Source organism: Neopelma chrysocephalum, unplaced genomic scaffold (assembly GCF_003984885.1).
Source record: "Neopelma chrysocephalum unplaced genomic scaffold, ASM398488v2 Primary Assembly neopelma1_347, whole genome shotgun sequence".
Classification (NCBI taxonomy): Eukaryota; Metazoa; Chordata; class Aves; order Passeriformes; family Pipridae; genus Neopelma; species Neopelma chrysocephalum.
Genome location: NW_020898011.1, coordinates 692837 through 717738, shown reverse-complemented (window position 1 = coordinate 717738; position 24902 = coordinate 692837). Strand labels below are relative to the sequence as shown.

General features: G+C 41.6%; 1 protein-coding gene across 1 annotated transcript in view; it reads right to left on the bottom strand.

Moving 5' to 3' along the window:
* Positions 1-24902, bottom strand: part of ADAM12 (ADAM metallopeptidase domain 12) — a 183426-nt gene that overhangs the window by 153471 nt on the left and 5053 nt on the right. Inside the window, exon 2 of the mRNA XM_027705707.1 lies at positions 12528-12661. Within this exon, the coding sequence (XP_027561508.1) occupies positions 12528-12661 (134 nt within the window). The remainder of the gene's footprint in view (positions 1-12527; positions 12662-24902) is intronic.

Here is a 24902-nt window from a genome sequence, read left to right as displayed (position 1 = left end):
TATAGATATATAAATATAGACATCTACATCTACATTGATATAGATATAGGGGAACTCAGCAATGAGGTGGGGAGGCCCCAGGAATCCCTTTAAAATAAATGACTCAAAGCCAACTGTGATTCTTTCCATCTCAAACACAGAGATTTGGAGAAATTGCTAAATACCAGTTCTGTGAAGGCTGAAATTAGAGTTGATTTTGATTCTACACACCAAGGTTTCTTTTTAAATTATTTAATAAAAGAAGTATAGCAGTGTGTTAAGATTAATAAATTGCATTTTAAAAATAAATTGATGCTTGGTGACTAAATTGCATATTTGAAAGAAGCAAAAATGTACATGTAAAAGAAAAATACCAAACAGACCAAAATATTATTTCTCAAAATGTTCCTTAAAATAAATTGTTTTCACGTCAATGTTGATCCATCTCAAAGAAAGGGGATTGTGCTAAACTTGGACTGAGTTAAATGGTTCATCATACACTATAAAAATCTCAATTAATGTTCTTCATAATATTTACAAGCTGGTTTTAAATTGCCTCCAAGGTTGCAACAGTGAAAATTCTCTTACGTAGAATGCAAATATTCCTCTTTTATTATTTGAGACCTAAAATCTTGAAAATATTTATTCCCTTGTTCAGACAACACATGTGGTTTTTCCACACATGCAAGACATCCCTCTTTTCCCCAGAACAGCAAATCCTTGCTCCCTAAAAGTTGTACAACAAGAATACAAATGCAAATAACTCTTTTATTATACAAACACTTTTAACCTGAAATGGTCATTACCAGAATCAAATTGTTGTTTGGGTTAAACCTTATTCACATTGTATAGATGGGAAGGGGCAGGACAACAAAAGGGGAGATGTTTGACTGCTCAAAGGAAAAAATTTAGGTTTCTATCTCAGAAAAACACCAACTGTTTCTATCCATATCTTAAATTTGCCCCTTGCAGCTTCCAGTGTTCCCAGGCTCCTGACACTTGGTCTCCCAGGAGTAGCAGTTTCCTTTCCTCTCTCCCTCCTCTGGGGATCCTGGGAAACAACTACTTTGGTCTGGAGGGCTCCCACAGATCACAGTTTAAACCAGTCCAGCCCTTTTTTCCCTTTATAATCAACATCCCAAGGAAGCAATTCTGCACTAAGCTTGCAAGGAATAAAGAGAGTCAAATATTTTGAAATCTTTCTGTTCCAGTTGAAGCCTTTTACAACCAGAAATGCTTAAGTAATAAATAGAAACTCAATAAAGCATGAAATATGGTACTTTATATTTAATTATGGGCCTTTCAATTGATTTTAGTTTCTCTCTGCAGGGTGTACTGGGGGTTTGATTTGGGTTTTTACATTTGCCACTCACTCATTCACAGGCATTTATGTGTGTCCCTCAATAGCTGCTTCACTGACAAACATGACACCTCTTGGCAATAAAAGGTTAAAATTCCCTTTGCCCTCTGCCTATAACAGAAATACCTTTGCAAGCTAATGATTGTAACAGGCTGCTCTGTTCCTGAATAAACATTCTAGGGATTTCCTGAGGTGTTGTTTTGTTTTGTCTTTTCTTCTTTCTTTTTTTTTTCACCTCCATTTTTTAATTGAAGGAAAAGAATTTGGAGGGCACAGCCAGCTTAGATGTTATTTCAGTCAAAAAACGTGTGTGTGTTGTCCTTCTATACACTTTTCAAACTGAAAAAAATACATTTACACAGCTTCTGGATATTCATTTTATAGAGAAAAAAAAATCTTTAAAGCTTATCCAACTCATCTCTTTCTGCCAGCTTTCCTTGCCAACTCTTTCTTAGTAATGCCAGTAAATGCCAAAAAAAGTCTGGTTTAAACAATGTTTCTGTCTGTTGAAACCAAGGGAAAGGCAGTTTCTGTTGGATATCCTCGATTCAGGGATCCCACTTTTCCCTCTGAAGGGAGTGGGCAACGTCAACACAGGAATACTCCACGAGTTGCTTTGAGGACAAAATTACACAGTTCCTCTTATTGACTTTTCCTGCAACGAGTTCATTTCCAGAAACTCCCCTCTGCTTTGAAAAAGAGCAGGTTCAGGATCTGCCAAGGAAACGGCCCTTTTTGGGGCAGGGAGACTATTGGCTGTCCCCATTCACACATCGGAGAGCTTTTGTCTCATCGCCCCTTGCCAGGAGGCAAAGCAGAGCTCCTTCAGCAGCGTTGCTTTTTCAGGGACAAGATGTACTTAATGTGAAAACATCTAGGCAAGGATGATGGAATGGGTGAAACTAAAGTAAATAATGTCATCTGAAAGACACCGGGGCAGGATTTCATCCAAGCTTGCTGCCCAGAGGAGCCTGCCATCTCCAACACCCACACAAATGAGATGTGCCAGAAAATAGTACCCACCAGTGGGCAAAAATTAGGGATCTCAGTGAAGATCTGACCCTCCCCTCACCAGGCAGCAGCTTTGGCTAAAACTGTTTGCTCTTGTGCCCATCTGGGTGGCCTGAATATTAAAGTTATCTTATAGGCTTCACTTCAAACGCAATGTAAAATTCTGCCACCTCAGAATGAGGCGAAGTTGTGGCTGCCCCATCCCTGGAAGTGTTCAAGGCCAGCCAGGAGCAACCTGGTCTAGTGGAAGGTGTCCCTGCACATGGCAGGGGGTTGGAACAAGATGGTCTTAAAGGTCTCTTCCAACTCAAACTGTTCTGTGATTTCATGAATCACTCCAGACAATGATGATTGGCTGGGAAGGGTTTGGCAGGTTCACCCCAAAAAGACCGTTTTTATGCAGGAAATGCTCCTCCAAGGATGTGGTCAGTGGAGAGAGAAGGAATGAACCAGGAGGTGAACCCTGCCAAGAAACCGCCCGGGAGCTCCTGGTGGAGGGAGAAGGCCAGAAGAGGAAAGGGGAGCAAGGTCATGCAGCAGAAGCAAAATAAAGTTGATCCTAAGGCAGGACACAGTAAAGGCAAAAGAATGAGGGCAGGACTGAAGAGCACTTCATTTCCTGAGCGTGATTCAAACTCCAGAGGAAACAACATATTCACATCCTGGAACCTGGGCAGAGGATGAAAGGGCAGTGACAGAGCCCGAGTCAAGATCTACATGGAGTTTAACACGTTCTGGTGTGTGACAAGAGGGACAAGACCCCTCCTTGACTTCAGTGGCCATGTCAGAGGGACCACATGTGTCCAACTGCTGTGCCAGGATGGGAAACACTTAATGCAACCAGTATCACCAGCAGATTTATGGTTACACTGACCAGAAACACCACAAGCAGGACAGGGATGAGATCAAGTCTAGTAAAACACTACTGCCAGTAAGACTCTGGCAGCACCCAGCACACACTCACTGTGCACATGGAAATGCATCACACAAATTATCCCCAAGTATGTTTCATCCCCAGGCTCACTAAATTTCATCACTCCACCACACCTACAATTCTGTAAATTGTAGGTTTAAATTTTAAATTGCAATCTTCCTGTTAAACTAAGCTCCAAAACCTCAACTTTAGAACTACGTCCCTGAGGAAAGATGGTGCACAAAAGGGACACGTGATTTCCACAACATAGAAAATGGAACACAAACTTTCTGCTGTGATAGCAAAATGATACAGATCATTTTTACCTCATCTATGCAAGCTTTTTGAAAACAGCTGGAAGATTTCTGGGCAGTCATTTTATTTCTAGAAAAATAGCACCACCTTGAAATCCTTTCATTGTCAAGGTATTCCTACTGCATTTTAAAAAAGGTTTGTTATCAATCCTAATTATTTTTTTTAATCAGGCTTAAATTGAATATAACCTCTATGACTTCTCATTACAGCCCTGAAAAATGAGAAATATTCCTATAGAAGAGAAAAATCAAATGGGGTCTGAGAGAATCATATTGAAATAGAATTATAATTCAAGAACGAAGGCATTGGACTTGTTAACGATAGGATTGAGTGGTTGGACAAGCTAAATTTACTTCTTCATCCCTAAAATATACACTGAGTACAATTCAATTTACTATGGCTTTCTGAAAAAAGAGTCTTCATCACATAACATGTCAGCAGCTAATAGTTTCCATGATTTTCCCCGCCTCAGAGGACTTTAGTCCTTGGAAAGGCCCCAAGTTCTCCTGCTGTTACCTGCAAGTCCCCAAAGGATTCCTTGCAGGAGATGAACACTCCAGGTACCAAGAGCATTTGGTGGGAGAGAGCCTGTTCTAGGAATTGAGCTGTGCTCAGTTTGAATCAAGGCAGCCACAATAGGAATTAAAAACAAGGGAGATTCTCCTTTTGACTATAAAAACTGATCACATGTTCAGAGCTGGAAAGCAAAGTATTATTTTAATCCAGCACTGAAATTCATACCTTACGCTCGCAAGATCTGTTGCAAGAGACACGAAATAGCCAAGTATAAGCTAAATTAATTCAATATGAAAATGCCTCAGTACACGGACTTTACAAACCCAGCATAAGGCAAGAACTTAGGTTTATATTTTAATCCCACCTTAAAGGGTTGCTAGCATTAACTAAGATAAAAATATTCTTTTTTTCCATTTTATTACAGAAAGCATGATCTGTTTGTTTGTGGGTTTTTTTTAAATACCAGTCTGAAAATTGGTTTTAAAGAGCATTGCTTCAGCACCATCACCTTAGGAGTGGATTCCTCGAGCTCAGATCTGAGACACTACCTCATAGCTGGTGGGTCCCAACAAACCCCTGTGCAGAGCCCCATCAATCCAAGTGCTGGCAGGGAACAGCCGGGTGGTACTGGGAGACAGAGCTCTCCCAACACTATTATATCACTGCTGATCCTCACTGGCCAAGTATGACAAAATTCCTCCAGCAGCTCAGCGTGATACAAGCTCATGAAAGGGACTTTCACCCTATGGAGGGCTACAAAATACTGAGGAGAGCAGGAGGTGTCTGGTGGGTTGTTACCATAAAACTCTGCGTTTTCTGTTCATTAAAACATCCATCACCTTCAATAATACCTGTGATTTATATTGGGCATAAACTGTCACACAAAGCTTTACAAACTTAACACACTGTATCACTTAAGCTAAAAATGAAATGGACTCTTTTCTGGGATGAATCCCAATTGTTTAACACTTCCCAGTATGCCCAAGTGATTCAGGCAGGAAATTAATACTAGTATATCTGGTTGAAACCAGGGCACTGATTCAGTGCAGACAGAGAAAAGAATTTTCCCTGCTCAATCACCAACACAAAGTTTTTATTGGTGGTCCCAGCTCCAGGAATTTCTCAAGCCTGTGGCTGCTGTATAAGATCCAGCAAGTCCCTGGAACCAGGATACATTCACCAGCTTTTCTAAAAGATGTCATAAATTAAATTATCAGATTGATCAGTTGGCTTAACAGGGTTGGATTGGTTGGTACAGGTCTGGATGAGAAGAAGAGAACATGTTTTTCTCCATAGGAATCTCTCCTTGGACGAGATAAGGTGAGAGGGGTGGCTTTAGGCTGCTTTTGCTCACCCAGTGGGTCAATTAATCCCTACCAGCATGGACATAGAAATTTCCCTGATTACCAGAGGAGGTGACACTCTCCCTTTCCTCCTAGTGTCCATGCAAAACTTGTGCTGTTTCCAAATTAAAGAAACACAGAAGAGTTAATAAATAATAGAGAGTATTTGAACTAATTAGTCCTCACAGTGGCCCTACGAGGCAGGAGTAAAGGTATAAAAAAAAAGCAGAAGAAATAACAGATTGTTTACCAGGCTATTAAATTAATGACTTCCAGGTTATTAATTAAAGGCTCGAGGAGAGGAACTCCCAGAGAAGGTTATCGAGGATTAGTGCTGTTCCTCACATCACTGGGGCTGCCTGTGCCAAGCTGCATTCCCAGCTGGTGACACAGCTCTGCCTCTTATATTGGATGCTCATGAGTCATAAAAAATGTGGAGAGGACTATAAATTCTGTTTATGCCTCTCTCTCTTAAGATATGTAAAACTACTATGTAAGAGAGCTCTGAAAGCTGTCCTCTCAGTCTTCAAAAATTTGTTTAAGCAGCACTGTATGATTCCCCTTAATACAATTGTCTGGAAGTCTAAACTTTGGTAATTATTTCAAATGAAAAGGAACAGCAGGAGGCTCAGTTGAAGGGAATATAAACAATTATCACTTGCATGAAGGCTATGCCAGTTATGAAATAAACTTGAATGGGTCTGCTCTTGAAAACACTGAGCACTAAATTAATTATGTGACGTAGGGAGCCTCTCAGCTGTATCCGTGCATCCAACCCTATGGGAGAGTCACGCAAGAGGTGCAGCAAAGAGGAGGAATGAACCAGCACAGAGATCTTCCCTGTGAGGGTGGTGAGGCACAAGGACAGGTTTCCCAGAGAAGCTGTGGCTGCTTCATCCCTGGAAGTGTTCAAAGGCCAAATTGGACAGGGCTTGGAGCAACCTGGGATAGTGGGAGGTGCCCCAGCCATAGAACAAGATGATCTTTAAGGTCCCTTTCCTCCCAAACCAGTCTGTGACTGTGTGATGATCTCACTGGGGTCTTTCAGCTGGGGGCACCAATAAATTCCTAATCATACTGAAGCTGCTGTGCAGCTCAAAACTCTGGATGAGAGACTGGATTATGGTTGACTTTGCCTCTCCTGCCAGTTTGCAAGAGAAATGCACTAATGCAAGAGCATAATGACAGAATCAAACAGGTGAGGCCCATCCCTGCTTGGCTTCAAAGACATTCTTGAATCTCCAGCATTATTATGGTGACTTTTTAACAAATTTAAAGTTATTTCCTGTTCTTGCCAATGATTTTTGTTTAAATGGCAAAAAATCCTTATTTCAGTAGGAGTTAAATCAGGGCCTTATGGTGAAGGCATGAAAAAAATGGCAAAAGGTGAAAAGCATCAGTGTAATATCCAATACATGTGATAAATCTGGAGAACTGTAGAGATAACTAACGACTGTCAGAGCTCATGATGCTTTTATGGATAGTGGAGAATTTCACACTGAGGTTCACGTAATCAGTGTCCAGAATGCCATACAAATAATCAAGATTCAGATGTTTGCTTCTGAACACAATCCATAACACAATACTTCACGACTGAGGCAGGCAGGGATGCCAAAGCTGCTTCTTCAGGAGCAAAAGGAGATGCAATGCATGCTAAGCAGCAGGAAATGGTAATCCTCTGCCACTTCACATGCAGAATCTTTTGAGCTGTGACAAGTGTACACTTAAAAACCAGAAGAAATATGGTCTAAATATATATTTTATAGCTGGCTTTCATCTTTATCTTCACATTTCATTGCTAGAGTTTGTATTCAAAGCATAACATAACACCAAGAAAGAAAAAAAAAAGAGTGTTGCTACAAGAAAAGGAACTCTGCCTTCTCATCTTTCTTTTTCCCTTTTTTTAAAGCACTTCTTTAAGATTTCAATTTGCAACACTGATTTATTCCAGCCCAGCCAAAGGAAGGAAACGGATTCACGCAAGCTCAGAATCTGGCCTTGAAAATTTAAAGTTGGCAAAGCAGTGCTAATGTTCTCTGAAACCATTGCCCCCTCCCTCAAGGGGAAAAGAATTTCTGATTTATTTGGATTTAAGAGTCACTAGTGTTGGAGTCATAGCTGTTCTTTGTCAGGGGACATTCTACAGCTCTTGCCATCCTCTTTGCCCACCGTGGGCATCTTTCTTTTTCTTTGCTTGTCTCTAACCCCAACAGCAACCCCAATCTCTTGGAGTGTGGAAAGCCACTGATCCAGAGGTCTAAGTCTCTACAAGGTGGAGGAGAGGTTGCTTTTCCAATCTATTTTTTATATATTGAGGTCAGTGATAGTATTTTAAAAGAGAGACTCACAGTGATCCAAGTGGATTGAGGGTCTAACCCATTGACAGGTATATTGTGTGCACCTACTTTCTCAGAGTTAATTATTTTTCAGAAGTTACACAGCAAAATTTGCTTGTTATTCTCTACACATCACCCAAATTTAAAGTGAAAAATCAAATTCACTGAGTCATTTGAAAGCTGCCTGGGCTGACAACTCCCAAACTCAAAGCAACTTAAAGCATTTCAGGGTTTTCCAGCTTCTCATATGGCTCTTCAGAAACCACACTCAGCTCAAGGCTGCCTGGCTACAAGTCCTCCAATACCTGCCCAGGTTCAACTGTGTTCAAATTTGTCTTACTTTATGGCAATTGTATCCTGACTGGAGCACACACCTACTTATGGAGCAGTTTAATATTGTACTCAGATGGATACAGAGATCAGAATTACAAAAATAGGTCCAAAAGCATCAAAATAAGCAAAGTATTACCCAGTAAGGAAAGCTGCACTTCACTTGCTCATGTGCTTGCAGAAAATTCAGAAGACTGAATCTTTCAAAGCACCTGGTCAGCCTCATGATTATATTTGAGCCCTTGCAGGTGCCAATGAGGGAATTACAGATCCTGCAGAGCCAAGATTAGAGAAAAATCCCACACCTGAGTGGCAGATGCCACAACCCGGGGTCTCTGTGTTTACCTGCATAATGGATCACATCATACACCCACAAAATGCTTCCAATTTCCCAGGAACTTCATGCAGTTTAAGCTCTGGACTAAACCCTGGGTGCAAAGCCAACTCCATTAATCAGTGTGTCACCTTGGGAATACGAGTGGCAGCCCAGGGCAATGCCACACTGGGATCCCCCCCAGCACTGCAGCTATTCCGTGTCTGCCTTGGATGGGCTCTGGCAGCAGCATTTCCCCACAGTTACGAGCTTTTAAGCATAGAAATGCAGCCAAAAACCCCTTAATACCCATGTCAAATGCTTCCTTGTCTCTCCAAGAGGAGCCATGTGCTCCAGGCTCCGGTCTAACACAGATATTACCTGACCTCCAGCTCCTGGGATGCAGGGATCTGGCACACATTAACCAGTGTGTGTCCCTTACAGGGTGTGAGGATACAAGCTGAAGCCAAACAGATGGTCTTCTAAAAATCTTCCCTAAAGTGCTCTGTGTACTAAAACATCACTTACCCAACTCTCATCAAACTTGGCTTGATTTGCAAGTCTCCAGCCAAGTTTGAAGAAAAATATTCAGCTGGAAACATGCAGGGGGAAAAGAGTCTTTTCCCTGCACTTGAATAATATAAAAATGAAACAATTTCGAAAAATCCAGGAAAAATAGAACCCAACCCTCTTGGGTTTAAACCAAGCACTGAGAGAGTGGGGGAATCAACACAGAATGCAAAGTGCTGAGCAAATGTAAAAAGAGAGAAGTGGAAGGACAACTGGAGCTGTAATGTATGAAGACCTATCAACACATTCTGTAATGCACAGGATTTCAGCGGGGATGGAAATCACATCTGCACAGAATATGGGCAGCTATTGTTAGAAAGGCACAGAGTGATGTTGCACAACCCTTCAGGGTCCCAATTCCACTGTCACACACCCACAAATGCAGTTACTCATCAGCAGCCCTGACTGGCAACAACTGGATACTCAAAATAGTAGCCACTAATTTTAGCAGTGTGTTCAGGATTAGCAACCGAATATTATATCCAGTTAATAAAAGAATTTAACTGGGAACTATTAAAATATTCTGACTGAAAATGATCTAAATTTTATGAATTCAACAGAAGATGCCAGGAGAAATGTTAATAACCCCTAACTAGATGAACAGCATCGTATAGTTGGAAAATCATACGGGTATTTCTGTGGTAACTTCTCTTAAGTATCCATATTTTATTTTTTAAATGTACTTCACTCTATAGGGCACTGATAGGACAAGGGGAAACGGCCCTAAGTTGGGCCAGAGGAGATTCCCATTGGATATTAGGAAAAGTTTCTTCACTAAAAGAGTTGTTAAGCATTGAATGAGGCTCCCCCAGGGCAATGTTGGAGTCCCCATCCCTGGAGGTGTCCAAGGAAGGACTGGACGTGACACTCAGTGCTCTGGGCTGGGGGACAAGGTGGGAATTGGTCACAGATTGGACTGCATGATCTTGGAGGTCTTTTCCAACCTAAATGATTCTGTGATTCTATATAAAGTGTTTATATGTGCATATCTATCTTATTAAACAAGAAAGAAGCAGCAGCATTTCTGAACTGGTTCCACCACCATGAGATCCTGGTCTTGGTCCCTTAGAGCTTTGACTCAAGTTGGGGAAAGTGAAGAGAAAATTGATCTGCCCAGTAAGTGACAAGTTCTCTCCCGAAACAAACCACTATATTTATATTGAGGGAATCCCAAATTCTTTAATTATAATTTAATTACATGTCTAAATTTAAAATTGGGGTTTGCCTACCATTGATTTGAACTGCCATTCTTGGGAAGCATCTAAATCATTAGATGTCCTTGAAAAAGTACACCCCAACTGTACTAAAGTAAAACCAGGCTAGAGCTAAGAAACTTTTTTTTTTCCTCATTAAATGCAATTTCGTTGCTACTGCTGAGCAGGTTTGTGTGTTTGTGCCATGAGAAACTGTGACTGGTATCAGATTTTTTGCTCCTGCTCTGCACAGTGTACGGCCCTCAACCAGAAAGTCATTAGCTTAATAATCATTCCTGACAGATTCCAAATGAGAGATTCCAACAGATACTGCAGTGGCTCCTGGGGTAAATAAAAGGACAGTTTTATCTCCTAGATGGGAGAGAAAGAGCACACTGCACTAAATGACAGCGTGGTTTCCCAGGGACTAATTGTTAAGCGGGAATATTTATGGATAGAGGATAGGAGAATGGGGCTATCACTGCCAGGCAATTATCTATACACTAATAACTTTAATACTTTGGCATTTTTATAGCCACTCCATTATTTATTTTACTATATCTTCTATTGCAATACCATTTCCCTGCTTACAAGTACATACTTTTTTTAACTTCATATACAATTAAAATAAAGCAGAGGAACACTTTGGAACGAGTTGGAGAACAATAGATCCTATTTAACCATCAAGTACAACAGTATTTAACTTTTGTGCTTTTGATCAATATTTATGTGACAAGCTATTCATTACTCTTCTCTACTAGTTTAAAGCTGTTGTTCTTCCCACAGCCTGATGTGCACTTTTGTGTATTTAATTTATGTTTCCATGGAAAAGAAGCATTCAAAAGGAAAAAAAAGTGCTGAGACAGCACGTGGATCTTTCTACCAAGCCACAAATCTTTTCTAATGTTCATCTTAAACTGAAAGTAATTCTGGGAAACAAATTAACAATATAAATCACATTATCATTACTCACATAAAGATATTCTGTTGTAACTCTCTCAGAAAGCTACAGTGAGTAGCTAAAAGGCCTCTATATCTATGGAGAATGCCTGTTTCTAATTAAATTATCTAAAAATAGAGTTGCACATACATCCAGGACCGAGCCATCTGTGTTATCTCTCCAAGATAAGCCCCTATACACCCACTATGATATCCCTTTCACCACTGTGGAGATTCAAAGCTGGGACTGGCCCTTCTTTCCTATTTAGGAAGGGAAAAAGAAAACAAAGTTTTAATCCTGACAAGATTTTTGAAACCCAGAGCCCCTGTTTTGAAATATCTTTTCACACCTACTTCTGTCAATCAGCAACATGACGCAAAGCCTTGTCCTACAAGCAATGGCAGTAAAGCAGGATTTCTCCATGAAACACTTTCCCAATCCAGTAGTGAAAGCTAATGGGTTTCTAATGGGCTCTCTGGCCTCTCTGCACTGTTTTCATATGATGGGTTTTGCCTGGGTTTTTTCCCTTTTTTTTTTAATTCTTTAAAAATATAACTTTTTTTCTCCTCATTCTGATAACTAAAAGAAGAACATAAAAAGCGAGTTGTAACCAAACTGCACCTGAGTTAAAAGTTTGGGTAAGAGATTCCCATGACAGTTTTGGTGATAATAAACAACAAAATGTCTTCACTCTTCAAGGAGACCAAGGAGACAAAAACCAGCCCTTTTCTCCTAAAAGCAGCTACACATACTATCTGCCAATGTCTGAGGGGAAAAAAGGAGGGAAAGCTTATCAGGGCCTGTCAAGAGGGGGAAACAGACTCTGTTTGGTCAGAGCCAGAGGCAGATTATCCCTTGTTAGTCAGAGGGAAAGCAGAGTGTGAAGGAAGAGTCACCCCTGACTCCCAACCCAGCACAAGGGATGGAATTTGGGAGCTGTCTCCCATAACTGGTAATTATCTCCAGGTAATGCCTCAGGCTGCAGACAGCACAGCAACATTATTTACACTGTTCCTTAAAGTTCTTGCTGTCAGACTCTATTTACTCAAACAAACGTGTTTGTTGTGTTTGCCCCTCAATTTTGGGGCTGTTTTGCTGTTCCGTGATATAATCTCAAGCAATGAAATTATTATCATTTCACTTTAAGCTTCCACTTCTGCCATCAGAAAGCAGAATGTCCTCTGCAGGAAAAACCTATTAATTTTAACCAAACACCTTATCCATTTCTTAAATTAGATAAGTAACAATTTTAGATATACAACAAAAATATAAAAACCACTCTATAACCTATATGATCAACCTATATGATAAGATCAATCTATGATGAAGAAAGTACATTTAATTCCCCCTAAAGCCTTTAACTTGTTACATACCTTAGAATAAAATAGTAGGCAAAATGAAGACTAACCTTTGAATATATGTCATCTACTGGTCTCCACTGTTCTCCATTCAAAAGGAAGGGAATTGTTATCTCATAATCTTTTGACTGGTCCTTTGACATCTGCTCTCTCGAGGACTCCAATTTGCTGTCCACATTCTCACCTAAGGAGAGGGAGAAGCACTTCAGGTTAGTCACGAAGAGCATCTGACAACATGAACCTTGTTATTTAAGGGACCTGGCAGCCCATTTGAAAAGGAAATAATTCAGGAAAGAATTAAACATTAAAACACTGTGGGGTCATGCTGTCAGCATCAAAACCCACACAAATTTTGAAGAGAGCTGGGCTTCAGGGAGAGAAGTTGGAGGTTGATTAGATGGTGTCCTTCTGTGGCAGCAGAGGGCTAAGACTGTACATAAGGAGTAAAGATACCAGGGTGCAAAGATAAAAAGATCAAGGATGCACATTCTCATTAGCGGGGAAAAAAAAGCCTGGAAGTGAATATAAACTCTCATTGAAATAACACTCTACTCCTACACAGACAGATGACTTCAATTCATCCTACCAGGTCAAAAAGCTATTTGCATGCAACATTTATCAAGGATTTTCCCCCTCCCTAAACACACTAATGTCAATGAGCCTGTCAAAGCAGAGCCTTAAAACCAGTATCACAATACAAGAGCTGGAAAAAGTGTTGAGAATAAATCTTAAAGGGAAGACAGGGATGGCTTCCAGGTGCCATGGGACAGTCCAAACACTGGCAGGGTTTGCCACACTCTTGACTGACCATCACACTGGCCCCTCTGGTGCACTTGGATGAGGATGAGACCTGAGTCTTCACAGCTGCTCTAGAAATGTGTTCATCCTGCACTAAGGTGGAGAAAAGCCAGTGTTGCCTCTCCTCCTTCTCTCCCCCATCCCCTTTGAGCTACAAGGTACAGAGGGAACATGACAGGGCTGAGTTTTGGCAGCTAAATCATGTCCAGGGCTGAACCAGGTATGGGAGAGAGAGGAGAGCTGTAGGGTCAGACCTGCCCACACAGCTCAGTGCTGCCACCTGACCCTCCCTCTGTGCTCACCTCACACACTCTGAGGATCAAGAGTTATATTTTGAGCAGAATTATCTCACTTAAATAACTGCTAGAATTAGCTTAAAAACATCTGTGAGTCCTTACAGCGAAGCCAATGTGAGAAGAAGGCAAGTTGGGTATTTCCCCACATGGTATCAAAAATATGGCACTTTGCCTAAAACACCAAAAAAAAAAAAATCACCAAGATAAAAAGATAAAGAATATTGGAGAGAGGAAAGTTGCTTGTCATACATGGCTCTTACACCCCCTCAGAACAGCCCAAGCCCAATTGAGAGGGGTCTGGGAGGAAGGACACAGTGCTGGTCCTTGGAAGGGATGGTCCAAACCTGGCCCATGATTGGGTTCGCTCCTGTGGAGGCATTTGAGATACCATCTCATCTGCCAAAGAAGGTCTAGACAGAACCTCAAACCCTTTATTCTCATTATCAGGCATGAAGTTCCCTGCACAGAACAGAAATTTATGAAGCATATCTCAGTGAAATGAGAAAAGTTTGGCTCTAGCCCCGAACTCCCTTTTTCTTGGCTCACTAGAGCAGACTCAACTATAGGAATTAAATGACTCAGGCCCTTCTATTATTTTGTAGGATTTGCATTCTAAAAGTTTCATGAGATCTAAATTTTAAGAAACCCTACAGGGATCCTTATCCTCCTGTGTCTGCATGGCTTCCACGTAGTCTGAGCCCATGAGGCTGAAGTGAGATACCAGGAAGCATCAAAGTCTTTCTGCTACTCCTACATGTGCAAGTTGCCTTTTTTATTAATTCTGCAAAGCATTAACTTCACAGCATTACCCAAAACTGAAGAAAAGGGGAGGGATCAGCATTTGTGCACAGATGTGTTATTCCCTAAATAGACAGCACAGTCCAGAAGTGCAACAGCTATAAAAATATCACGGGATAAGGGAAGAAAATCCACACAAAGTGTGGTTCAATTTTGCCACTCCTCCTTCCCTTCCATCCCGATGAAGGGATGCTTGTGGTGCATAACAAAGGAAGGCTACAATGAGCAAATTTAATCTTACACACATGGTTATTTATCTGCACGCTGAAAACACGCATTGTGCAGAAGTGTTGATAGTCTGGAGACAGACATCAAGACAGGTTTATGGGCAGCAGTTATATCTTTATTGGAAAAGATAATTTATTTGGGGGAAACAAAGCAGACAAGCTTTAGGGCTCGCAAACTCCTCTGAAGCCACGGCATTTATAAAACACAAGATCAATTTCTGTCTAGTAGCTTTCCTTCAACCAGATATTTGGCTGCTTATCTGAATGTTTTTATTTAAATTATTGGGTGTGATAAAAAATCACAGCTTCCTGCGGAAGGCAGAGGAAGCACTGCAGCCCAGTCCTGGGCCTCATTCTGGAGAGCAGTTGGGCACAGGCTTAAAGTTATGCACTTGCTTAACTCCCAGCTGCCCTCAGTGTGATATATGCACGGTGTAGTTTCTGTTGTAAATCAAATAACAATGTTTTGCTGAGGTAAGTTGATTACGTTCATGGGCTACGAGTATTTCTGAAAGGCTACAAAATGAAGAGAACTGTTTAATTGATAAATAAACTCTAGATCATAAAACATAAAAGCACAGGGCAGGTAAAAAGGTAAAATTTTTAAATAGGATTCTGCAGCCTGATTGCAAAGCTTCAATGAACACAGCTCAGAAAATAAGGGATCACAGCCAATGAAGAGCAACCCACATTTATCCATCTGAGTGGGAAAGGTCTGAAAGGCCACTGAGCCTGACCAAACAACGGGACACTGACATGGGTAGAGGAAGATTCTAAATCAGGAGGAAAAAATACCAAAAAAAAAAACCCAGAAGAAAGACGAGCCAAAAAAAAAGTAGACATAGAAGTTGAAGTGTGCAGAAAACTTTGAAAAAAATGGGGCAAAAATAGGTAGGTACAAAGGTGGGATAGCTGCTGGCAACCTCAGAGAACCTTCAGCATGCACAGCCCTCACCTCAGACAGGGCCAGAAACGCCAAAGAATTTATCCCAGGGAGGGATGTTTTACCCAATCTCTCACACAATGACTAAACAAAACTCAGTCCCAGTTCTCTCTTATTGGTTTTGGGTCACCTGAATGCAAGTCCAGCCCTCCCAAGGAGCATCCAAGGGGCTCCAGGAGAGGAGCACGATGGGATGGGAGAGGACACCTGTGCTAAGGAAGGGTTTCCATCACCTCCATCACATCTCCTGAGCTCCCAGGGCTGCAGTTCCTCATGCACACAGACACGCTGGTATTTCCTCTCTGCCACTCTCCATCTCCCTTCCCCATTTTCATCAGGATTTCTTTGAAGCTGGAACCATTAGAGTTGTTTGTGTTACATTAATAATGAGGCCTCTTCTCCACGGGGACTCTTGGTACTACAGCAACATAAATAGTGCAATAATTGAAATCAGAGAATTGAAATTTCGGTAACATGTCATGAGAGGAGAAGAAAATCAGGCCATCTGCAATACCAGAAACTTTTATTAGACCCAGGTTTCCTATCTTTTGTGTCACATGCACCTACTTACTCACCTACTTATTTTCCATTTCAGTGAAATTCTGTCCAGTCCTTCCTGACTCAGGCTCGTCTCCCCCTTTTTCACACGAAAACCTTCACAGTTGTGTCTATCTGTTTTCTATTTTCAGCCTGCACTGAAGGTAACTCTTTTGATCCACAAGCAGCCCACAAGCTGATGCAGCGTCCTTTATTCTTTTTTTTCCCCACTAATATAAAAGCTACTTTGTACAAATAGCGAGATAAGAAGTTGTTACCTGTCAGTGACTTTTTGCGGGGCTTAAATATTTTTCATCTGCCACGCACTTCTACAACTTTTCTTCTTTGCACAGTATCATACGAGGACTTGTTGGCAAAGAAGTTAAAGAATAGTTTTCATCTTTTTGCTTTGCATTTCAGTTCCTCTGAGCTCTGTGCAAAAGAAACTCTGAGCACGTGACGTGACATCTCTGCTCAGCGGCCGCTGCCTCCTGAAGAAGCCCAGACACACTCCAGATTGGCATTTACTTAAAATTAATAAGCTTTTAGTGAGGCAGTGCAATTTATTTGTCCTTATGATAAACAGAGAGGTGAATGCTGCCAATGCTGAGTGGCTCTGGATAAAACAGGATTAAGTGGAAGGAAAAATAGAATGTGTCCCAGGAAATGCATGTCCCAACCATCCTGGCAGTGCTGGCTGTGCTCCCCTGGCACAGTGCAGGAGAAGAGTCAGACCTGGAATGGTTTATAAACAACCATCCATCTGTTATCACACAGATTTACAGTAAAGTTAATTATGATGCTGTGCTTCCTTCCCATTGTGGATGTGCACGTTCTGGGAGTCCCATCCACACATCTTGGCCCACACACAATAACATGATTAAGAGAATCACAGGATGGTTTGAGTTGGAAAGGACCTTAAAGCCCATCCAGTCCCACCCCTTGCCATGGGCAGGGACACCTTCCACTAGTCCAGGTTGCTCCAAGCCCCATCCAACCTGGCCTTGGACACTTCCAGCGATGGGGCAGCCACAGTTTCTCTGGGCAACTTGTGCCAGGGCCTCACCACCCTTACAGCCAACAATTCCTTCTCAATATCCCATCTATCCCTGCCCTCTGGCAGTGGGAAGCCATTCCCTCTTGTCCTGTCTCTCCAGGTCCTTGTCCCAAGTCCCTCTCCAGCTCTCCTGAAGCCCCTTTAGGCACCGGAAGGGGCTCTCAGGTCTCCCTGGAGCCTCCTTTTCTCCAGGCTGAACAATCCCAACTCTCAGCCTTTCTTCGTAGGAGCATCAGTCATGAGGCACTCAAGGACTCTCACAGTCCCAGAACCCCAAGAAAGCCCAGCCAGGGCCCCAGTGATGCTGTGGGGTGCCCATCTCTATCCCACTCTGCAGCCCTTTCTCCACCACACTGTGCCCAGACACTCCTTATGTCACCCACTGCATTTGCTGCTGAGTTATGAAAATAACAGAAGAGGGAGAATAAAAAAGGCTAAAATAAATTAAATTGAATTATCCTTGTGTTAACTTTTCTATTACGAATGGGCTCAGAATTGTAAGTCCCAGTGTATCAACATTTTTCTGTGCAACAAAACTCCAATACATCAGAATGATCTCAGGATAGAAAAGAAAAATAACACAGAGCAATCTCTCAGATTTCAGAACAGCCAAGGGCAGTGCTCTGTACTGCAGGGCTTTGGCAGTGCCCTGCAAGCCAGGAAGGATGTACTTTATCCATTTCCTTCCTCATTTTCTTCAGCTTCCTCAGCTTAGTTAGTGGGATCCATGACCTGGATGGGTCATTCCTGGCTATGGAGGAAGGGATTTACACATGGCTGCTCCCAGCACTCACTCAATCACTGGCCATTGGTTTTGTGGTACTGAACCATCCCCACAGGCTCTGCTCCCAGACAGCTTCCCCTGTGACTTGGGATACCTTGGCTCTGCTCTGTGCCCCCAGCCCCAAAAAGCTATGCAGGAATCTCAACAGAGCCACCACTGCCAACAGTGATGCCCATCAGTTGGCAAAGAGCTTTATCCCCACGTCAGTCACTTTTCTTTCATTTGGAATGATTCTTCTACCACCTCCAGACTCAAAATAGAGCTTTTTAATCTCAAATTACCAAGCTGACACACTGAGAGAGGAGGACCAAGTATTGCCCTTCAAGATGGAGGTGAACTTAGGATATTTTAAGAAGAGGGTGAAACAGGGTAAGAAGAGCAGTCTATCCACAAGCACATCACTAACCAACCAGGCAAGGGAAAGTTTCTACCAAGGTTCAGTAAAAAAATGTATTAGGATTAATCCCAGTATTTTCACCAGCAGCCTTATTCAGTGTGCACAGGTGTCCTCAAATCCAGTGCTCCAAGTTAGGACGTAATGTCTGCACAGAGAAATACAGGAATATTACAAGAGAATCCAATGACTTGCAGGCTGGAGCAAAGGGTTGAAATCACATAGTAGAGGATGGAGGGTTGTACCCTTAGGGACCACTAAGTTTTCTGCTCTAACCATTAATCTTCAAAGGCAAGTGACACCAGAATGACCCACACATGCTCTTCAGCATAACATTGATAACGCTGCATCAAAAGAGGTATATCAGGGAATATCAGATATCCAAGTTACTCCTGGGAGTTGGCAATAACAGCACATCTGGAATGTTATGGGCATTTCTCCTCACCTGCATTCACAGAAGATTAATTGAGCCTGGAGCTGGTGGATTGGAAAGGCTGCCAGGGCAAGCAAGGAAGTGGAAAGACTGAATTACAAGAAGGGAACTAAAATAATTACTTTTATAATCTAAAAAACCAAAGATGACAGGACCCATGATTGTCCTTTAGCTTTCTATACCACTTGGTATTTATCTTGCCAGTACTGATAAATTTATAGGTGGCAGGAGTATAAAGTAGCCAGACATAAAGCAAGATAGGATTCCAATATAGAACTTCTGAGCACAGAAGATCACATCCAGCTCTTGTGCATCAAAGAAAAAAAAAATTCAAAATCTACTTGCTTTAAATGGAAATTGTTAACATTAGGGCTCAGACTATATCATGCCAAAAAAAAAGAAAAAGTGTCAACTATCCAACTATGTGGCCAAGGCGTGGGGATGTGTGATTCCAGTCCTCTATTTCACTCCATCTTCCAGCAAAAGCCTAAACATCACCCAAGTTAAACATTATCCAGGCACAGGTCTTGCTGAAACCACCTCCTAGAATGGTACCCGTTCTGTCTGACACAGGAAAAATAAATTGGTGCTATAATAAAATCATGGAATCACAGAATGGTTTGGGTTGGAATGGACCTTAAAGACCATCTAGTCCAACCTCTGCCATGGGCAGGGACACCTCCCACTATCCCAGGTTGCTCCAAGCCCCGTCCAACCTGGCCTTGGACACTTCCAGAGATGGGGCAGTCACAGTTTCTCCAGGCATTAATATAACAAAAATGCAAAAAAAAAAATTATATCTGATAATAAATGTGAAAACGCTGCAAAATAAACTGTACAAGATTTCTAGTGCATAATGGTTAAAGAAAGGAAGCCCAATAACTTGCATAGGGTCAACTAAGCAATAGTTTGAATTTTACACTAATCAGCAGCTGAGAACAGACACCCTCTCAAAAGTAAGGACAAAATCAGAAACTCCACCACACTGATAAGGTGCTCCCATTATCCCACTTACAGCACTTAGGCAGCTTTATAAAGGCAGCAAATAACATACCAGGCTCTGCCCTCCTCTACATACATAAGCACAAAAGCCTGGGTTTTTATGCATAAAGTAAAAATCTTATCTCTTGCAGTAAAATTTTTATTAGTTTAAAATCCTAAACTATTTTTCCAGCTAAACTTTTCTCACCTAAGCAGTGCATTGAGTCTCTTTACAAAATCTGGTAGAATTAGTCGTTTCATGGCATGCCTGGAAAATAACTATTTTTAAAAAAAAGGAAAGAAAGGCAAACCACCCAACTAAACACAAAGTTTTACTTGTTTTCTCCTTTCTCCCCACATTTCCAAACCTAAGAGCTCCAGCATTTAAGCACAAGTAACTTTTGGGAAGCAACTAATTCCATGGATCTTCTTGAGCTTGAATCTCCTCTTTTCCTTCACGTTGCAAAATTACTACTCGTGTACAAAAATTCTTAAAACATGAAAAGTCAGCAAAAGGTCTTTGATGAGCCTGAGGAGAGGCAGCAGCAGGATGATTCCATGCATTTCTGAATTTAATTTTCTGTTCTTTTGGCTTCTAATGGAAAAAGATCCTCCCTCCAGCCTGACAGGTTGAAGTGCTCCATGTACAGCTCCGTGACACGTCCACGGATCTTCCGCTCCAAGCAGCTCCATGAGCACCAACTGCTCAGATGAGAAACAGGGGTTTGAGACCCACTGATCCCCATTAACTAAACAGCATTAAAAACACGCTTTTTAATATTTCAGGTTTGTAATTCTGAGAACTATCTCCTGTCATCACTTGTTCTTGCAGTGAGTTATTCCCTTCCTAAATCGAGTTCTGCTGATGAAATAATCGGCGACAGGGAACGGCCCTCCTACCCCTCCCCCTTGAAATCCCATAAACTCCATGGAATAAGTCATGTGTTCAACATTTGAACAGGGACATGGGAGGGAAAGCTTCAATTTGAAGGTAACTTGGTGTTCTTCTCCACCAAATACTCTGTGGTTGGTGTCACTTTGCGACCAGCTGAACAAACTAATGACACATATCAGGGCAAAAAATAGAGAGGGAGGGGAAAAAAAGACAAACTAAAATGCTCATTGTGGAACATACCCCCTAAGCAGTTGGATCATCTTAATCTTCAAGCTTCTGTAATACAACTGTTGGAAGGCTCTAAGTCTGCGCACAATAAAGTGCTTTATTCAGGGAACCATATGACTCCATCAGTCATTCAAGCACATGTTTGGCACAGATTGAAAGTGAAAAGCATAGCTAAGGCAAATATTTCAAAACTGAACTTGTCTTTCTAACACACATGGTTTATATATTGGTGTAATATCTATATAACTTTTCAGTTCTCATATAGAGTAATGTCATGGCTGAAGTACAAAATGATGTCTGCTGCACCAGGCACCAGAGCTCTTCTCGGCAGCTAACACATGCCAAAAAGCCATTTACTAGAAAATTAAAAGGGAACTATCACACTTGACAGGTCCTCAGGAAAGAAAAAAATTTAAAAAAATGTAAAACCAGCTTTTGTTCCTTCTAATTCCTGAATATTTCTCAAATCAGGATGCTACACCACCCCTTACTGGAGAACTGTGCTGCTACAAATCCAGGACAGCCGGTTCCTTCCTCCTCACGAGCCCGAGATCTGTCTCCTCTGTTTGCAGATGAAATATTGCTCATCACAGAGAGTTCCTCCTGCTGATGCAAATGCGATTAGAGCAATCTTGGGAGAGCACAGTGTGATTAAAGCATAAGTAATGTGAGAAGGATTTGGGCTCTCATTATACAAAATACATATTGAAATGCACTCAAGGAAAGAAGCCAGTACATATCTCAATATCCTCCCTGTTCTCAAGAACAAAATGTGACAAGTGGAGTTTTGAGAACAACATTTGCCATTGACTGCAGGAGGGGGCAGGGAGACTGCAGAACATTTCAAATAGCCCAAACCCGGCTTTATTATGTGTATAGAATATATACGGAGACTATATTTGGGAAACAGCTGTCCAGCCTCATTTGTGATGCTGTTATGTTTGACTGAAGAATTACTATTCAGAACCAGTCCAAAGACAGAGTTGTCTTTTTTTCCTGGAAGAGAACACTTCAAAATGTGAGAGAAATAAAGCAGCAGAGCCCTGAACCAAAGGGCATTTCAGCACACCAGGTGATGGGGGTGTGTAGAGAGGTTCCCTCCAAGGCAGAGTTCAATGCTTGGAGTTCACAAAAGAGGGCAAGTTATAAATGCAAGGCTCAAACCCAAAGTAGCTTTGGAAAGTACGTGACACAACAGCTTAGGACAACTTCTGTCCTCTTGCTGCAAAATCCTGTTTTAAGTTGCTGCTTTTCCAAGCCCTGATGCACACCATACCCATTTTCCCAGCCACTCCTTCTTGTAAAAACAAGCAGGAAAGGACTAACAATGGATAAAAATCATCAAAGGTTGTACAATGCTTTCCCACAGGTATTTCCGGCGTGCCATAGTGAAGGATGTCCCATCTTAGCATCACCCCAGCATAGGTGCTACTGGGGCACATCTGCTTTTTCCTGAAGTGCTGCTCCTTCCCCAAAGGATCCCAGTCCCACAGATTCTTATTTTGACTATGAACTCAGCCCTCAGTTCCAACGAGGCAGCACCTACCTAAAGCACTTACTGAAGAGGAGAAATAATAACCTCTGCTTTACAAGCACAGGCACAACTAATCCCTAGAGCTCTAATGGCAAAGAAAAAGGTACTAAATATATAATCACTTTTCAGCAGTGAGTCCAGATAATTATGTGAAAATCCAGATCCAGTGTTCCTCCCCAGCTCCTCCCCTCCAAACCCTCATGAAAGGCTACTTTCACTGAATGAAGTTCAAATCACTCTCCAAAACACAATTTCCTCTTGGTCTTTCAAAAGGTACAGTACAATCCTTCTCTCCAGTGATTTACTGGCCTCCCTCACCGAGCACAAGGAACCCTCAGCACAGCTGAATTGAGGGATGTTCCTTCCTGGATACAATCATCAGTGAAACGCACCACTGAGTGGGAGTTGGAGTTGTGCTCGTCACAGGCACACAAATCATTCATTCAGATTTCTCTGGGAAATCACACTGAAAACACAGCAAATCCAGCTGAAGTGAATTTCTGTATTAATTTAGGTAAGAATGCATGGGAAGTGATTTGTAGTTCTTTCCCAAGCCTAGAAAATGAGCTACTGGGCTGGGGAGTTTACATCCATCAGGAGTTTTTTTTTTTTTTGTATGGGAATACCTGCTACTCACATTACACAGCAGCAGAAAGAGAAAAATTAACTGCACTTGTACTAACATAAACTGTCACTGAAGTCTCTCTTCTGGTCTTTAAAACATGAATGAAAAGAAAACTTAGAGTTGCTTAATGTTCTTGAAGCCACCTATCCCGCTCAGGTTTATGTGTGTGACCTTACAGCAAGTGTCAGCATAAGCACTGGATCAGTCCCTAACTCCTGATTTTCCCACATTCCTTCAGAAGATGAGCTACAGGAGTAATGAACATTTGCTTTTATGGTTTCCTCAGGGCAGGATGTCTTCCCAGGTCACCAACACAGCTTTGCTCATCTTGCCTACACATCCTCTGATGGTGCAAAGCAGACCTTAAACAATAGCACAGAACATCAGCATCAGGTTGTACAAAGGAGCCAGATCCATAGAGCTGAGACAATTAATTCCAACTGAGGATCACACAGACAAGGAACATAGACCACACAAGGTAAGCTCCTTCTTTCTGATGACTGAATATTTAAACTAAAAGAGGAGAGATTTAGACAAGATATTTGGAAGAAATTCTTCCTTATGAGGGTGGTGGGGAGGCCCTGGCACAGGTTGCCCAGAGAAGCTGTGGCTGCCCCATCCCTGGAAGTGTCCAAGGCCAGGTTGGACAGAGCTTGGAGCAACCTGGGCTAGTGGAATTTGTCCCTGCCCATGGCAGGGGGTGGAACAGAATGATCTTCAAGGTCCCTTTCAACCCAAACCACTCTGTGATTCTGTGATTTCTTCTGTAATGACCCTGCATTTCCCCTCAACCACAAACATTTACCCAAAGTGTCTCTCTCATGGGATGCATGTTCCTCACTTAAGACACAATAGATGAAGAAATAAATCCTACTTCTTTTGGAATGCTTTCCTCACACTTTGAAACCTGTGTCAAAATGCAAGAGCGGATTTGAACCTGGAGACAGGAGTATGATCTTCAGTTCAGAGAGGAACATGGATCAGAAGTGAGATATGTTTCTGTCCCTGTGCACTGCAGAGGTCGCATTTTATTCTCAGCTCTCTGTCACCACAGTGCCCTCAATGGCAGAAAAGGAATGCAATACCAATTTAAATAATCTGGACAGAATAGTCCTCCTCAAGTGTTCTAATTTTTTAATTAATAGAGGACCTTCAGTAAGGAACCACTGCTGCACACAGACAGTGTTGCTGGATGGAAATCCTGGTCATGCTCAGCCCCACATGTTTACCTTCTTAAATGTAGCATTATGATAAAGTCCAGATCTTTTATTTCTTAATGGTTTTTTTACACGACTGTATCAAAACAATCCCATAAATACTTGGATTCAATGAAGTTTATATCCTAATATATTCTTACAAAAGTAAACAGTCACACATGAGGTTTATTTATCTTCCAGCTGCTTTCAGAATTAGAACACATTAAAAAAAAAAAAGAAAGGAAAGAAAACAGCAAACTTTCACCATTGTCAGAAGAAGGTTTTTCACTTAATGCATATGACATATACTATTAGACTAAACTTCCAGGGTCTGACTGTTAAGTTCCTCTTAACAAATATTTCAAAATAAACTAATTAAAGATTCTTTTGTGCCAAATTCTGCATCCAGCTTTTTATGCCTTGATGTGTGTTATCCAGCATAGCTAACACACCATGAAACATTTCACTTCTTGCCTTATTACATCATATATTTTGGACAAGAAGGAGTTTGTTCTTCTAATGAATGGTTTTAGCATGTTGACCTCGTGAATGGACAATCTCCCGCCCCCAAACTAACCAAATATTTCTCATCCTGACTCCAAGTCATGGAAAGCAGCAAAGTCATTTGTATGGGGTGTAAAAAAAAAAAATCAGTGACACAACCTGAAATGATTTAACAGAGGATCAACATTTCTGATT